General features: G+C 36.9%; 1 protein-coding gene across 1 annotated transcript in view; it reads right to left on the bottom strand.

The window, feature by feature from the left end:
- The window catches only part of rpgrip1l (RPGRIP1 like), a 209,977-nt gene that overhangs the window by 16,303 nt on the left and 176,237 nt on the right, over window positions 1-17,437 (bottom strand). Inside the window, exon 23 of the mRNA XM_051931527.1 lies at window positions 12,099-12,285. Coding sequence (XP_051787487.1) covers window positions 12,099-12,285 — 187 coding nt within the window. The remainder of the gene's footprint in view (window positions 1-12,098; window positions 12,286-17,437) is intronic.

The following is a 17,437-nucleotide window of genomic DNA, read 5'->3' on the forward strand; positions in this document are numbered from 1 at the left end:
CATATAAAAAAAGTTAGGTAATGACTATCCCTGACAGAAAAGATGAGATGATGAGATACAAATTTGAAGTCAGTGGCAATCATAGGTCAGGATTTTTAAAAACCTCAGTTTTCCAAACCCACACTGCTATGCAAGGTCCAACATTTTCTTATTTACACACTTTACATAGGGCTTTCAAAATGATGTATTTTCAGTGGTCAAAAATTGTTGCAGTGTGGACAGAAGGCCAAAACTGAAAAAATAATCAATTTTTTCAATTTTATCTGTACTAGTATGGATTTGATCTGAAAATCAACAGCGCTTACCACTATGTGCTGGTGCTAAAAGATCAATTAAAATAAAATAGTGAATGGTTGTGAATTGACAATATACTCTTATCTAATAAATGAGAAGTCCATAATTCATATCTCATTATATGAGAAGAAATAATAGTAGTAATAATAGTACTTGTGAACTGTTTCACAACTCATTAAGTATTCTGCATACATATATTTATATAAAATGTGTATTTGTATTGTACTTGTAATTTTCAGGAGGCCCAAAAAAAAAAAAAAAAAAAACCTTCTGTCATCTATAGAAAAAAAATGGTCCGGAGATTCAGGAGAGCCTGAGGGAATTAAATCGACGGGAGAGGAAACTCTATGAATATAAAACACATTTGTGAATTATAAACAGAATGTGCATTTTAAAAATCCTTTTGTTATAGCAACAGTTGTTGCATTTATGAAAGAGGCATACATGGAACATCCATTTGGGTAGTAGTACTAACAATTGAGCTGTTTGTAAATAAATATGACTAAGTCCTGGAGTACTATTCTGGAGTACAAGTAACAGTAATATGACGATTAATCAGTCCTTCTGTTCTAGACATGCTTTGTAAATGGATTTTTCCTGAAGTAGGACTTAAACAGGCTTATATATTCCCCATTTTAGTGAAAAGTGTGAAATTAAGCAAATACCCAAGAAAAACATTTGATTTGCAAACTGAAAGGATAGTACAGTTTAACTAGTTTGCTTGTATCCTCACAAACACTGAGACAGAAAATGTCTTTAAGATCATGTTCCTAAATAAGTATGAATGACAGAGCAGGGTAACTCTTATTCATAATATACAAATTTGAAAAAGACACTGACACACTCATGATTATATTTCTTCAAAACAGTTATAGAATGGATTAACAGATCAGCAACATACAGTATAGGCAACAGAGAACATCCTGATCTTAGAATCTTTTGAACTAACATGTCTAATACTACCACAACTAAATTCATTGAATTGGTTGTCTCTCAGCCGTTGGGAAATAATTATTGATGCTGTCCTCAGGATGTACAGGATGTTTGCACTGAAGGTTTACTTATACAAGCTACAGTATACAACAGCAGAAAAGTAAGTAAAATTTATATATCGTAATTATTGTGGTAGGGCCTTTGTTTAAAATAGCAAAGAACAGACAAGTAAGTGACCATTATTTTAAGAGTTTTTACTCTTCTGAAAAAGATGAGCAGGATAATCACTATTTATTAGTACAACTACAGTGTGTTATAATAAATTACAGTGTACTGGAGATTTTTTGTCTGTTGGAAAAAATATGGAAACTTGGATATGGCTATCTTTTTTGTTATGGCATACTACAAGGAGCTCTTATTATGTGCCTTTGCCAGTATTACTGTAACACCATTAATAAGAACTGTTCATTCATTCAACCATTTTGGGTTCCTTTGTTGTCATTTGATCTGCATACAGATCTGTGTGGACACTTTAATGTTCCTGCCACTCACAAACTATGTCATTTTGCAACATATCTGGCACCTTTCTAGCATCTTAGTAAAATCTGTTGAACAATTTTAAAAAATTACATTAAAAGTGCAGGATGGTGTCCCTCTCCTCATTTAGATCTGTTTGTCCATTTTCAAACCTGCTTAATTCAGTTCCTACTAATGGCAATTTGGATTTACTATTTAACCTAACTATGCTTGATTTTTTGGACTGTTAAAGGAATATCAGTGTAGTGGGAAAAAAACGACATAGACCATCAATAACATGCACTATCCACCTAGACAGTGACTAGGTCAGGATCCCAAGACTGTGCCAAGGTGCCACTCCACATTCAAACAAATCAGTTGTATTCGAATATACTAGAGAATAAAGTTCTAGCATAGATTGTATCATACCTCCCAAAAAGTATTAAAGAAATCATCTCCAGATGCTGTATGTCTTCTTTTTGCCTTTGTCCCTAAATTGTCAGTCTGCTTGCAGCACAATGCCTTCCTTTTTCCAGATGTTTGCCATTTTTATGTCTTACTTTTACCAGAAAACAAAGTTTTTCATTTAGACAAAAATAGAACTTGTTTAGTTTCCAAAGTGAAACTCTTGAAATGATGACACTGGAGAACTTCTTGTTTTTTTGAAATCCATCCTGATTTTCCACCAGTAAGAATAAACAAGTGCTCTATTACCAAATATTACGCAGTTGAAAAGGATCACCTAGTGGTGGGCTCACCACTTGTTCATCTGATCTTACATTACAGGTGTGCTAAAATTACCTTATGAAGGATAGATGCAATATATGTTTTTCCATTTTTTCATTTCCTTTACAATGTTCTATTGTTTACTCAATCCCGGACTGGACTGGTATTTCTGAAAATGGTTCTGATAAACTGCTTAAAATATTTGAAAATGCTGAGGGGAAAGATTATATTAACTTGCTGATCAAATTTGCAAACACTACTTCAAGAGCCTATAAATATGCAATTTAGTTTGCATAAAGATATGCTTCACAATTAACCTTAACCAATCCATCTAATGCCAATCACAGTTGCTGTTGATTGGCAAAAGGAATTACATTGTTGTTACTTGAGGCTATATGGTCCCAATTCACATTTTCCTTATGAAACAGGATAAAAATACATTTCTAACAATACATGTAACAAAACAATTTTTTGAGTGTAATATCAAAATATATGGTATGTGCATGCCATTTCTTAAATACAGTCTATAATGCTATGTATAGCATAGTGATTGAATGTAAACACTCTGTAGCAAATTTATTATGTGGAACTGCATTTCCCTAATTTAAAGGGGGGCAACAGGGTGACTATTAACATATCTTACAAGATTTTTTTATTTGCTATTGTTACTTTCCTTTATGTACATGTTCCCACAGAGGTAGGTAGTTGAGGAAGAGACATCTTCTACTGCAAATGCATCATCGTTTAAAAATCAAAACTGTCTTCCTCTATACTGAAATGTTCAGCTCCATGCAGGTAAATGCATATAAAAAAAGAGCAGTCAATAAAATCTAAGATTTGCCACTGTGTGGTGCTAATGTGGTTATAAAATCTGCATCATTTTAGTGTCCAATTTACAGAGAAGTTAAAAAATATATGGTATTGGCTCTTATTAAAAAGTCAACAAAATGTTATCACATTTTCTTTCAAAAAAACTAAACATCCATCCATCCATTTTCCAACCCGCTGAATCCGAACACAGGGTCACGGGGGTCTGCTGGAGCCAATCCCAGCCAACACAGGGCACAAGGCAGGAAACAATCCTGGGCAGGGTGCCAACCCACCGCAGGACAAAAACTAAACAGCTTCTATAAATATATGACATAAATCAACCATATTTCTGGCACTACAGACAGCACCATTATACCATGTCACATGCGTGCGAATAAGGAACAGTTTAAGGGCTTGAATAGTTATACTAATCATCTAGAAAGGCAGAGGGTACTGTCGAAATAATGCCTGTCTCTGCAGACCGGAAGACTGACAACCATGACATCCCTGATGTCATTTTCCACTGCCTGCTCCTGCCTCTTCCTGCCTAAGATGTTTATCTCTGGAAGCAATGCCATCTAGAGTCAGTCTGATGGAGACTCTCGTTGTTTCGACATTTCTTTCCTTTAGAGTTTTTATGTGCATTTTTTTTGAATATACGGGGTTGGCCCTCGTGGTGCCCCAAAGATCTTTCATCTCTTTGTCTGTTTATTACATCAGTTTCTTGTAATATACATGTGGTCATGGATTGTAACCACTGTTGAAGATGGTAAAAACTTATTAACCATAATACATCTAAGTTTTTACTAAAGCTACTTTTAACATTACAGGTTTTGAGAACAGTAGGGCAGCAGAAACATATTATGAGAACTTTGGGGTGTGGGGCTGATTTTTATACCTATAAATATATCACATTTTATAATTGTATACATTTACATATTGACCTTTTGCAAATATTCTATAAGTTCACAGGAAATGACTTTGATCATCTGCCAATTTTTTAAGGAAAAACAGATGAAATGAGATATGTAAATGCTCCATGATTCACATGAAAAGCAAGTGTGAACAGATCTCTCCCAATTGTTTTATCACCAAATTATATGATGATTAATTCAAAAAGTGAATGGGGCTAAATTAATCATTACTGTGTACTGGTACTGGGTTCTTGTTGCCTATTGTTTCTGGTTTTGTGAAACTGTCTAAAGCCTGTGACTTTGCCAATGGTATTTAATTATATAGTATGTTTGTTTTCTCATCATGACCTGATCAATGCTCTGCCATGCTCATTCTTAAGTCCTTGTCTGTTTATTGTTCTTGTTACTGAACATTGCTTGTTGATCGTTACTCCATATTTGCTAGGTGTGGTTCTTGTTACATCAAATCTGTGTCCTATAAAACTGAGATGGGTTATGCAACAACAACAAAAAAACAACCAAAACTGAAAAACACACCCCCTACTTGTTTCCAAAATGTTTTAAACCCATCAATAATAAACAGCACAGAAATACAATACAATACAAAACACACTCAGAGTAACATTTTTTTTTAACACCAAACAGAAACCTAAGTGACCTAAACTCAATATGTGTTATGTTTTGCAAGTCAACTGTTAAACATTCCCTTTGTTTAATGTAACAGGAATATTAATGCACAACTTAATGCATTTGCTGTCACCTGCTTTGAATCATTTGTAGCACATTAAAAGAAAAATGTAGATTATGCGATCCAATGCTACAATGTAACTAACCAACTGAGATATGTATTCCATTACAGAAGACTGAAATACTTCAGCTTTCAGGTCTTATTTTTGCTACCTTTGTAATCTGGTATTACAGGTGTCATGATAATTTCAAAAACATAGAACACATAATGGCAAAAATATAGAGCACATTGTAGTTAAAGTCATTTAAATAGAATTATGCCTAACTTCCTTCAGAGTAATTTAAAACAAAGGTGCTAAAGCTGGAATTTTATATGTAGTTGTGCTCACAGTTGTATTATATTGACATTATTGTCCTTGAACGGGTATACAAAAAACAATGTACTGTAGCTGAAGTAACAGTTATAGGCAGTTTACAACAAAAGGTTGGAGAAACAGAATAAACACATCCTGTAAAAAGGAAGGAAAAGGGAAATTTAATACACTTCTTTAAATTCTTGAAAGGCACTGGCAAGCCACATAATGGGGCAAGCAGGATTTAAAAATGACTACAAACTAAAATATTTGAAGCTCAAGTGGTATCAGTCAAGTACCTTCCATGATTCGTATGAAAGCACCCTAATTAACCTATGGAATATGAACAGGAGCATTTGACTGAATCTCTCTCATTCCTTCTAGCATTTTCCTATTACTTATAATATTAATTCTAATTAAATAAGTCGATTTAATTAGATTCTGGACTTATGGAATGTTTTATTTATCTTTTCATTTCTTCTTTAATGTACACTAAGTAGTTTTGTGTGTTGGCTTCTTTGACACTGTAATTTTTCTTTAGGAGCAACAAAGTATGTATATATGTATCTGTTTTAGACGTTGCACTCAAACATACAGTGCTCACATATCATGATGTCTCAAATATCTAAAGTTTGGCATGTATTCTTTATGTAACACACTACAATTAATCTTTTCTAGCCCATCAATGTCTAAAGTGTTAAGAAACTTAACACTAAGCATAAAATAAATGGAATGCAACCATTGAATTAATATCGAAGGGTAAAACAATGCTAATAAGATGCTATTTTAGAAACATAAAAGTTTGAGGAACATTTAATTACAATATAATTTCTGAGAGGCTTATTGTAAATGGTTTAGTGAATCAGTTATTTTAGAATGGACAGACTAAATTAATTTCAATTTCATTTAAACTTACATGGCAGCAATAACACTGAGAATCACCTCAACTAAAATTACAACTTTGTAAAGGAGAGGTATGTTGTTAGGAGCCTCATACACTTTCTAAGACTATTGGTCTAGGGGGAAGAAAATAAGACTTACATGATGTTTTTAAATACATTTTTTCATGTTCCCCCAGATGAGGGATAGTGAGACTCGCCACTGGAGGAAAGCCATAGAGGAAAAAGTTGACTGATATTTGTGCCAAACAAGTATTTAGAATATTCTAACTTGAAAGTCTGCCGTCTACATATTCTGCAGAAATAATGGCAAGCTTTAACTCTGATTCTGAAATTGCAGAAATACCTTGAGGAGTGTGCTTTGGAGGAATAACCCTGATTCATCCCAAGCGGTAAATTGTAGCTGGAATTTTACTGTAGTCATATATCATCCATAATAAATACTACTGTATGTTCACACATAAGATTGCTTGAAAGTGTACCTACTGCCAGAGCAATGTGTGCCAATGACTGGCATATAGTTGTATCATCTGATTTGACAAAGAGTCGCAATGATCTGGTGATAGGCTGTCTTAGACAGATAAGTCTCAGAAAGACAAACCACCAAACTGGTGAGCAACTGATGGGTGGGGAGTTTATCTGTTTGGATTTTGTTCATTTATTGCCTCTGGAGAGGTCCATAACATGGACTCGGAATGGACACAACTGAAAACTTTAGCAGTACAGGCAGATGCAAGGAGCTGTAGCAGGAAGGTCACAATGGAAACCCCAGGACTCTGTACCTGTTAAGTTAAAGGTTAAGATTGGTATTGGTATCTTCATAATCAAGATATATATATTAATTTGCCACCTGAAAGTGCATTCTAATAAGAAGAATGTTTTATAAAATAATAAAAAAAAAAAACAACATTTAATGTGGTTATGCATTTTATAAAGTGCTAATGGGTACTGGGGTCCCAATGTGAAGAAAAAGTCTTAAAACTTATTGAATACATTCACTTTGATGTAACAACATTTTCAAGTTAAGAAAATAAGCCAGTGACAACCAAAGTAAACTATAAATTATAAATTTCATAAAACATTCTTGTGCTTGGTACTATTTTCTTGAGGTAAGGGTACATTCTTTGCTTGCTTGTCTACTCTCAGGAGATGTTGTGGGTGGAGTTTTGCACGACAGAGTCCAACCACGATGGAACAGTTGGAAACACCACAAACCAATTATCAAATTTTTAATTCATTAGTTACTTTTACTAAAGATACAGCAATAAAAGATCTGAGGTTAATGTTGTTAAGTGAGTAAACTCACTAACACACTGATACCAAACAATCCATAAATGCATGGGGAGAATGTTGAAACTCCATGCAAAACCTGGTACTGTGATGCAAGAAAGACAGCTCTGAATTATCACTCTCCAATGCTAAAACATCTGTACTAAACTTTCTATTGCTAGACTACAATGGAAACAGGCAATATCTTATCAAGATAACAAAATTAACTTGAGTGCAGTGAAAGCATATGAGCAATCGTAAGTGACTATTTTCAGTTATTATTGTGTATTGGCCTACAGAACATAGACATCTATTCACATCTGGACATCAACATTGAATAATAAACTAGTGTTTGGTGATGACTTTCTGAGGTGAATCCATGTCCCGGCCCTAAAATGTTACTGCATAAGAGGGTGAACAGTGAAGTGACATGAGCAGCTGGCCTCCTTTTAAATCTCAGAAACCTGTTATGAATTTTCCTTCATAAAACGACATGGATATGCTGTTTGCAATAGAATCTGCTTCAATAATTAATAACATTTTTGGCTTTAAAATTGATACGTTCAGAAAGTTTTAATGCTTTTAACCATATTGGGACCCCAGTAAACATTACCTCCAATTATAAAGTGCAAGAGCTGGCTAGTTATTTTTTTAAATTTATACAGCATGCTTCACTTTTGAATCCATTTTCAAGAGGCACATTATTAGATACTATGATTATTAAGAAATAATTTGAAAAAAAAAAACCAAACTTACCCTTTAAAGAAACAGCTATCCTATGCAATGTTGACAAAAGGTTTCCAGATTTTACTTGATATGTACTGACAATTTAAACAGGAGGGAGCAGCAGTGGTTGAAGTAAAGGATTGTGTATGTGTGTGTAAGCAGTTTGCTAAGGTCATGATGTAAAACTTTTGGGTAGCTTCAAAGAGGTTCTGGGAAACCATATGACAACAAGGATACGCAGGGCATCGCCCAGCAATGGAGAGAAAATGTTTTTCTCGACTATGCATATTGTTGACAGGCGTAAAGGGCATATTAAAGGAACTCCAAAACTAGATTGATACACCCATTCTTTGGGAAAGTACTGCAGGAAGCACCCATCGTAATTAGTTTCATTTCTGTAAGTTCACTTTGGGCATTAACACACTTCTTAATGGCAAGATCTGGCTATTACAGGTTAAAATGCTGGACCTTGAGTCTGGTGGTGCATGGTTAACACGCATTACCAATACTGTGAGGACATTACATAAAGTACTTCGAGAATGAGGGCTCCTCTTTCAAAATTGGGAGGCAAGTGTGTATGTTTTGATTACTGAGGAATCACACTTGTCAGCCTCCCTTGGAAAGCATGTGTTGGGACACTGTAATAGAGATGCTGTAAAATAACTGAATCTTAGATCCTGGGGAAGCAAAATGGATTCTATCCTGGCCCTAAAGCAATAGGACAGGTTTTTGCCCTTACATTGGTATTTCAGGGCACCACAGCAAGTTCAAGTCCTGTCCATATGTGCTTTGAAGTTATCAAGAAGGTGATAGCATCTTAAAGAAAATCTTGAAAATATATGCAGTTGTGGGGGTAATACTACACGCATTATCCTTCTGTATTTGTCTGACAAAAGCGATTTAGAGGTGAATATTATGTGATTTGGATTTGAGCTAAAAATTCCAAAGCTAATGTCATTTATCTCTGTCAAAAAACGTAACTTGTCCTTTGTTGGATATTGGTGGTTGCTGCTGCTCCAGGTGGATGAGATCAAGTACATTTGTGTCTTGTTCATAATTAGGTATAGAAGCAATTGTGAGGATCAGTTAATCTGCATCCTTGTCCAGTTATAAGATGTCAAAAATGAGACTTCTGGACTTACATTCTATCACAAACTGAGAAGTCTAAATATATAGAGGGCCAATTGAATGACTTATCCTAATTGACAGGAGCCAACAGTAGAGACTTTGGCATGTAGTGAGGATGCCCTACTGATCAGTTTCTTCAAGAAATATTTCAGGCACCTACCAAAGGGAGAAGAACAAAGGCAGATGCAGGTCACAAAAAAAGAATATATGTCTCAATAAACCTATAAGAGCTTGGAAATTCCTCAGAAGTAGCTGGAATCTTTAGCCTGCTGCTTCTGTGACCCTAACCAGGAAAAGTGGACAGAACAAGAGATGAGATGACTGAGATCAGCATTGGAAACGTGTGTGAGCTATTATAAATATACTGATATTTACTGCAATTTGGATAATTTTTGATTTACTTATGAGACCATGCAGAACAGAAAGGTCTGTTATATTTTTCTTTTGTCTGCTACCTTGCCCGCTACAAGAAACAACTGAAATATTAAAAAAAAAAGATATTTTAGAGAGCATAAATGTTAATAAAACAATAATTACATTCAAGAAGAGAAAGACAGTATCTTTATCTGTGAACCTCTGTTTATTAACTGTGGAGACACAAACAAGTTGAAGTACATTGTTAACTATAGATAACTAGTTATCTTCATGTTAAATTGCCAGAGGCTTTTTCCACCAACAAATGCATTTTTTTTTTTGAAAATGTTATACCAAATATTGGAGGATAATACATTAGAAGAGCCTAAATCAGAGCTCAATGTGTTCATGCTTGGGAGATTTATTAGGAAAATTCACACTTAGAAAAACTGAAAGATGCCAACAATAACAAAGAATTTTTAATCACAAAATGCAAACCAAACCTTGAATTTATTAAAGGAAAAAAGAAGGAAAAATTTGATTAAGTCAAGACAAGAGGACAACACATATACTTCATAAGATCCCCAAGCCTGAAGGAAAAGGTGAAATTTAGAATGAAAAACACCTTCACCCATGAGTCGCAGTGTACACAAACATGAGAAAAAATATTACAGTGAAGATATCCTAAATAACAGATGGATTTAAGTGAATTAATGAGATCTCAAACTAGCTTCAGATTTTATTGCGTGTGGATTCATGGTTCAACTCAATGAGTCTATTAATTTCCCTCTAAGATGCTATTCAAGTAAATCTCACTTTTATTAAAGAAAATATTCTGTTCAACCTGACTACAGCTATGCAGACAAGTCTAATTAGGCCTCCAGAGTGTGAGCGGGAGTAAAACCTTTATAAACGCCTACCATGGATTAATTTTCATTGTCAGATTAGAGGATTTTCTTACGACATTAGCTAAGACTGAAGAAATGAAATAAAGAGAGCACAAGAATATTGAGAAATGACTGCAGGGTAGAATAGGTCCATACTATCTATCGTTTTGGGAGGTCTAATGATAAAATGGCAGTAGTCCTATGGTTAAAAACCTACAGTAAGAAAAATATTAACATTTATATTTTTTCAAACAACATGTGGGATATACATTTTGATACTGCCATATAACAATAGATTAGTTAAAATGGCCAGGCACACTTTTTAATGTAACTGCCACACATCTCACTGTCCGTCTATTCCATCCTGATTTTCTCATAAAATATGTAATATATTCAAAATAAACAGGGCAAGAAGGATTCATTCACGTGAAGGAACAACTAAGAGAAAATGTTGATTTCATAATATGGACAACAGATAAGAATGTTAAGAATTTTTTATGAACATTTTTAAAACTGCAGAACCATGCAAGAGTAAATTTAATTCTTTTTTTCTGTTTTAAGACAACATAACCCAGGTTAGACTGTTCTACCTTAACTCTTTCAAAATTGTTACAAAGCTTGCCTATAGCTACTTCAGGCAAAAACAGGAAATGACAGCTTCTTTCCTATTATTTCAATTTCACAATACATAGTAATCCTTTTGTTTCTCATTACACTCCATGAACTCAAAGCTCTATATAACACAGCAAAACAGCATTTAGTGCATCAGTGGTTGGAAGTGAAAATGGCAATGTGGTGCTTTAAAGTCCAACTTCTTAGCCAGTAGGCCACACACCTGCACTGTATATTAAATGCATATTTATATAGTGTCATGAAGTTATTTAACTCAGATTTTTACATTATTCCATATTCACTGTGTATGCATATGAACATAAGAAATTTGAGAAATGAGAGGAGATCATTTTGCCCATAATGCCCATTTGTTTAGCTAATAGCTAAGTTGTCCCAATATGTCATCCAAATTTTTCTGGAGGTTGTTACGGTTTGTAATTTAACTACATGTCTCAGTAGTTTTGTTTCAGAGTACCACAAGCCAATGCAATCATATCTTCAATCAAAATCAAATTTTAGGTTAAAGAAACTCCTCAACAAATAAATAACACAAAAAAGCTTCTTTCATTTATTTATTACAGGAAGTTATGAAATTAAATATGACCTCTCTCTCTCACACACACACATTGAGCCTATCTTACAGAGGTCAAAAGAACTTTTAAGGAACACATCAATAACAACAATAGAATCTGGCTAAAATAAACTTCATACTAATTTTAGAACTTTTTCTTTCAAAATTGGGAATCACAGATATAAGGGATAATTTATTGGCCAATATCACTGGCAGTAGGGGACCTTAAAACTTCAGCTTGATTTTCTTTTGGAAATAGTTAGTTGAATAGAGAGCAACAGGCTATGTGGAAATGAATGACCTGCTCTTACTGTAGTCGTTTTAATGTCCTAATAAGGGAAAGCTGTAAAGAATGGGGTGCTGCTGCTACATAGTTAGAAAGGTGATCATAAAATAGAAACCGTATACAAGATCCTCACCATTACAGTAGTTGTAGTGAACTGTCTGCCCAGTCCTGGGTGTAGACAGGGACAAGGGTGTTTCTCCATAAAGTAAACTGGAAAGCCTGTACTCCACAAACAGTCTCATAATGTTCTCATCTCTAGCTGCCTTCGAGTCTGGAGAAAGGGTAAGAGATACAACTTCTATCTGGATTTTGTCTGATGGCTGTAGGGAGAATAAATCACAGAAGTTATTTCTTGTAAAATATATAAAAGTAACTTAAAGCATACTGTTTTATCTTGCAAATTAAAGGGAGAACATTACGAAACAGAGGCCACAACAAGGCTAAATCTGATTCTCAGTGAACATTAACTCTATGTACAGTATATCAAAAAGATTGTATGATTTTTCTTTTAAGTTTAATTATGTTATTATTATTGTTACATGATGTGAAAGTGTTTCCAATATAAACTGGACTGTCAGGACGTAAAATATGTATACTTACACTGTTTAAATAATTTTATACTTTTTATTCAATTGCTAGGCAATTCTGCCTGACTGAAATACTGCTCTTTCTGTTTGTTAAGTCAGTTCCACATCACAAGCACTATCAGCATCTATATATATAATTCACTAAGCCGGGAGACAAGTAGCCACCCATGGAAAGCACGCTGGAAGGGGCGTGGATTCACTAAACCGCCGACAAGTAAGACGCCAATGGCGCACGCAGGAAGGAGCCACGCCCACCAACTCTTAGACCATTGGATACGACGACAACTTGCAGAGCCACGCCCACCAACTTGGACGCGACGCCTCGGAAAACATGCCGTTATTTCTGTTTGTCTGTGCCACAGTCCACATGCAGCTCTGAGCCACGTTGACTTTTCATTAGTCAACCTCAGTGGAACCTTGGTTCACACAGAGGCAGCGCCAGAGAGAGACAGAGGCACACACAGGCAGCCCGAGAGAGAGAGCCGCGCACACACAGGCAGCGCGACAGAGAGAGCCGCGCAATCCTTTAAAACTGAGGTTAAAACACAATGAAGGAAGCAGTCTTTAAAAACCAATAAGCCCTGTGCCTCTTTTTCATTAGCGTCCCACCTGCTTCACCGCCCTGCAACAGTCGAGACGCTTTCTCAGCAGCTGACCTTCTCTGTGCCTGACTCCACTACTGTCAGTCGCCTCATTAAAAATGGTGAACTTTTTTACATAAAGTTTGGATTTGTTCAACTGTTCCTTTTTTTCCCCCTGTGCTTAAAACTCATTTTAAAAAAAAGTGTTTATACAACTGCTGCAATGTTACAGAGAGAGAGAGGGTTCGCGTGCTTCTGAGAGACAGAGGGGCATGGGCTCCCGTGCTGCTGAGAGAGAGAGGGGGGGGGGGAGGGGGGGGGCTGGGGAGGCTCGGGTGCTGCTGAGAGAGAGAGAGAGAGAGAGAGAGCCTGTGCATGCAGGGAGCCTGGGTTTTTTTCCCCCTGTGCTTAAAACTCATTTAAAAAAAAAGTGTTTATACAACTGCTACAATGTTAGAGAGAGAGAGAGAGAGGGCTCCCGTGCTTCTGAGAGATAGAGGGGGAGGGAGCGTGCTGCGAGGGAGCGTGCTGCGAGATAGCCTGCGCGTGCATCTGAGCAAAGACAATTTCCTGTTAGATTTGCCTTTGCAATGACAATTAATAAGGCACAGGGCCAAACTTTCAAAAAGATGTGAATGTATCTGCCAAAACCAGTTTTCAGTCACGGACAGTTGTTTGTTGCTCTCTCCAGAGTTCCATCTTTTCATTCACTTACTGGTATGCCTGCAGGAACACGTGCAGCGAGCGAGAGAGAGCGAGCGACACACACACGCATACAGGTGCGCGAGAGAGAGCGCGCTGGACGCATAAGAATAATAATACTTCATTACATTGATATACTGGTGTTTTCAGTATTCAAAGCGCTATCCACACAGGGAGAAACCGGGAAGCGAACCCAAAATCTTCCACAGTCTCCTTACTGCAAAACAGCAGCACTACCATTGTGCTACAAGGCAGTTAAAGAATGCACCGGCCTCGATTTTGTTTTCACTTCTGTTTACAGCGATCGGATCGTAGCGTGCATTGTTGCAATGTTAATTTTTTTGGTGGCTTATTACATTACGGATGTTTCACATGTTAATTTTTTTCCCTGTGCTTAAAAGACATTAAAAAAGTGTTTCTCAACTGTGACTCCGGAACAACTCGGTACGCAAGCTATATTAAGCGTCAACAACGAAGACTCGCTACACCTTAATGAACAAGTGCTGAAACTTATCCCTACCGACGAAGTAGCTTTCACCAGCGTGGCCTCCATCGTCACAGACGATCCCGCTTTCAGTCATGGACAATTGTATGTTGCTCTCTCCAGAAGTCCATCTTTTCATTCACTCACAGTGGTATCCACAAACCCACCCCATTTGGACAACTGTGTCGTTCAGCAAGTGTTCACCCATCAATACATAATTATGCGGCGTATGTTACGCCGCGGGTTGGCTAGTACTTCCATATTGCCAGAAGAGACATGCTGGCATTGTTTTGTGACTTTTGTGGATGTTACCAACTATTAATCCATGTACCCATCCATATTCTAAAACCTGTCTTTCCAAATCAACATTACAGAATAAAGAATGATAATGGCTAAAGACCAGTCCGTTCATATTCATCCAGAGACAGCAGTCCTTCAAAAGGTAGACACAAATCACAGCAAAAAATATTATATACAGTAATTTTATGTATCTATCTATCTATCTATCTATCTATCTATCTATCTATCTATCTATCTATCTATCTATCTATCTATCTATCTATCTATAAATATATTCACATAGCTATTTCAGTTCTGTTGGTTTCTAAACTAACATCATACTAAATGCAGCAAGCAAACTTACTAAATTGTTATGCTACAGAAGCTTCCATAGACTGAAGTTTGTACAGTTTATAGTGAAATATATGAATGGAAACTTACACATGAAAAATAAGCCACTGACTGTGCAGAATAAAATGTGTACTGCTCAAAAAAATGGAACACTTTTTATTCAGAGTATAGCATCAAGTCAATGAAACTTCTGGGCTACTAATCTGGTCAGTTATATAGCAGAGGGGGTTGTTAATCAGTTTCAGCTGCTTTTGTGTTAATGAAATTAACAACAGGTGCACTAGAGGGGCAACAATGAGATGACCCCCAAAACAAGAACGGTTTAACAGGTGGAGGCCACTGACATTTTTCCCTCCTCATCTTTTCTGACTGTTGTTTTCACTAATTTTGCATTTGGCTATGGTTAGTATCACTACTGGTAGCATGAGGCGATACCTGAACCCTACAGAGGTTGCACAGGTAGTCCAACTTCTCCAGGATGGCACATCAATATGTACCATTGCCAGAAGGTTTGCTGTGTCTTCCAGCACAGTCTCAAGGGCATGGAGAAGATTCCAAGAGACAGGCAGTTACTCTAGGAGAGCTGGACCGGGCCGTAGAAGGTCCTTAACCCATCAGCAGGACCGATATCTGCTCCTTTGTGCAAGGAGGAACATGATGAGTACTGCTAAAGCCCTACAAAATAACCTCCAGCAGGCCACTGTTGTGAATGTCTCTGACCAAACAATCAGAAACAGACTTCATGAGGGTGGCCTGAGAAACCGATATCCTCTAGTGGGCCCTGTGCTCACTGCCTGGAATCGTGGAGCTCAATTGGCATAGAATAGTAGAATTGACAGGTCCACCACTTGTACCCTGTGCTTTTCACAGATGAGAGCAGGTTCACCCTGAGCGCATGTGACGGACGTGGAGAAGCTGTACAGAATGTTGTGCTGCCTGTAACATCGTTCTGCATGACCGGTTTGGTGGTGGGTCAGTGATGGTCTGGGAAAGCACATCCATGTAGGGACGCACAGACCTCTACAGGCTAGACAATGCCAGCTTCACTACCGTGAGGTATCAGGATGCAATCCTTGGACCCATTGTCAGACCCTATGCTGGTGCAGTGGGTCCTGGGTTCCTTGTGGTGCATGACAATGCCCGGCCTCCTGTGGCGAGAGTATGCAGGCAGTTCAAGGAGGATGAAGGAATTGATACTATTGACTGGCGCCCACGTTAGCCTGACCTAAATCCAATGGAACACCTCTGGGACATTATGCTTCAGTCCATCCAACGGCACCAAGTTGCACCTCAGACTGTCCAAGAGCTCAGTGATTCCCTGGACCTGATCTGGGAGGAGATCCTCCAAGACACCATCAGTCATCTCATTAGGAGCCTGCTCCCCCGACGTTCTCAGGCATGCATACAAGCACCTGGGGGACATACAAACTACTGAATACGATTTGGAGTTGCTGCAATGAAATTTTGGCAAAATGGACTGGCCTGCTACATCACTTTTACACTTTTTTCGGGGTGTCTTTGAATTCAGCCCTCTGTAGGTTGATAATTTTCAATTCTATCAAATGATGTGGCATCATTTTGCTCTTAACATATTACCCAGTCCATATCAGTATAGATATCCAACATGATCTTTTTTCCCCATTGAGATCTGATGTGTTTTCAAAGTGTTGCTTTAATTTTTTTGGGCAGTTTATAAGCATGATGAGCATATTTTTTTTATTGGTCATGACAAGTCTTTGCTTTATGCATCTTAGTTCCCAAAGGGTGCACATACTAGCTTTGTAGTCAGTGTTACTGCTTTACAACTCTAGGAGGCTGAGCTTAGATCCCACCTGGGTCATTGTCTGTGTGGATATTACATGTTCATCCTGTATTAGATAGTAGTTCTGAGCTTACTGCAGTGAAAGAGAAGCATTTGGGTGAGAAGTACAGGTCACCTTATCAAAACAGCAGACATTTTAACAGATTCAAATACAATGCTGAAATGTATTAGAATAAACAGGTGGTAAAATGAGATCGGAAACATAAAAAAATGGCCAATGACAAAAGTGCTCAACAACATAAACTAATCAGTCATCTGCTCAGAACACTGCCAAGATGAATTTGCATAATATCTAAATTTAAAATTGAAAGTTGCATTGTGTATGCACTTTCCACTTCTATTTTCTTAATGTGTAGCACAGAGCTTGCTGTGACTGAAGTAGTAGCCGGGCTAGAAAAGATGCTTTTCTTATATAATTATTTACTGTGGATATATTCTCAACCTATGTTGTATTTGGTGGTTCTATGAACAGGGTAACCATTTAGTTTCAGCCTTTTTAAGGCCATGTTATTCTGTATTTTTAGTTTCTTGAAGCAAATGTACCTCATTAAATAATGGTAATAAAAGTTTGCTATAATGGGGAGGGGCCATATGAACAAATGATACACAGTAATTGGATTATACTTGCATTCTTATTGGATGACTTACACATAGGTAAGTTCTCAT

The sequence above is a fragment of the Erpetoichthys calabaricus genome, chromosome 9, assembly GCF_900747795.2.
Source record: "Erpetoichthys calabaricus chromosome 9, fErpCal1.3, whole genome shotgun sequence".
Classification (NCBI taxonomy): domain Eukaryota; kingdom Metazoa; phylum Chordata; class Cladistia; order Polypteriformes; family Polypteridae; genus Erpetoichthys; species Erpetoichthys calabaricus.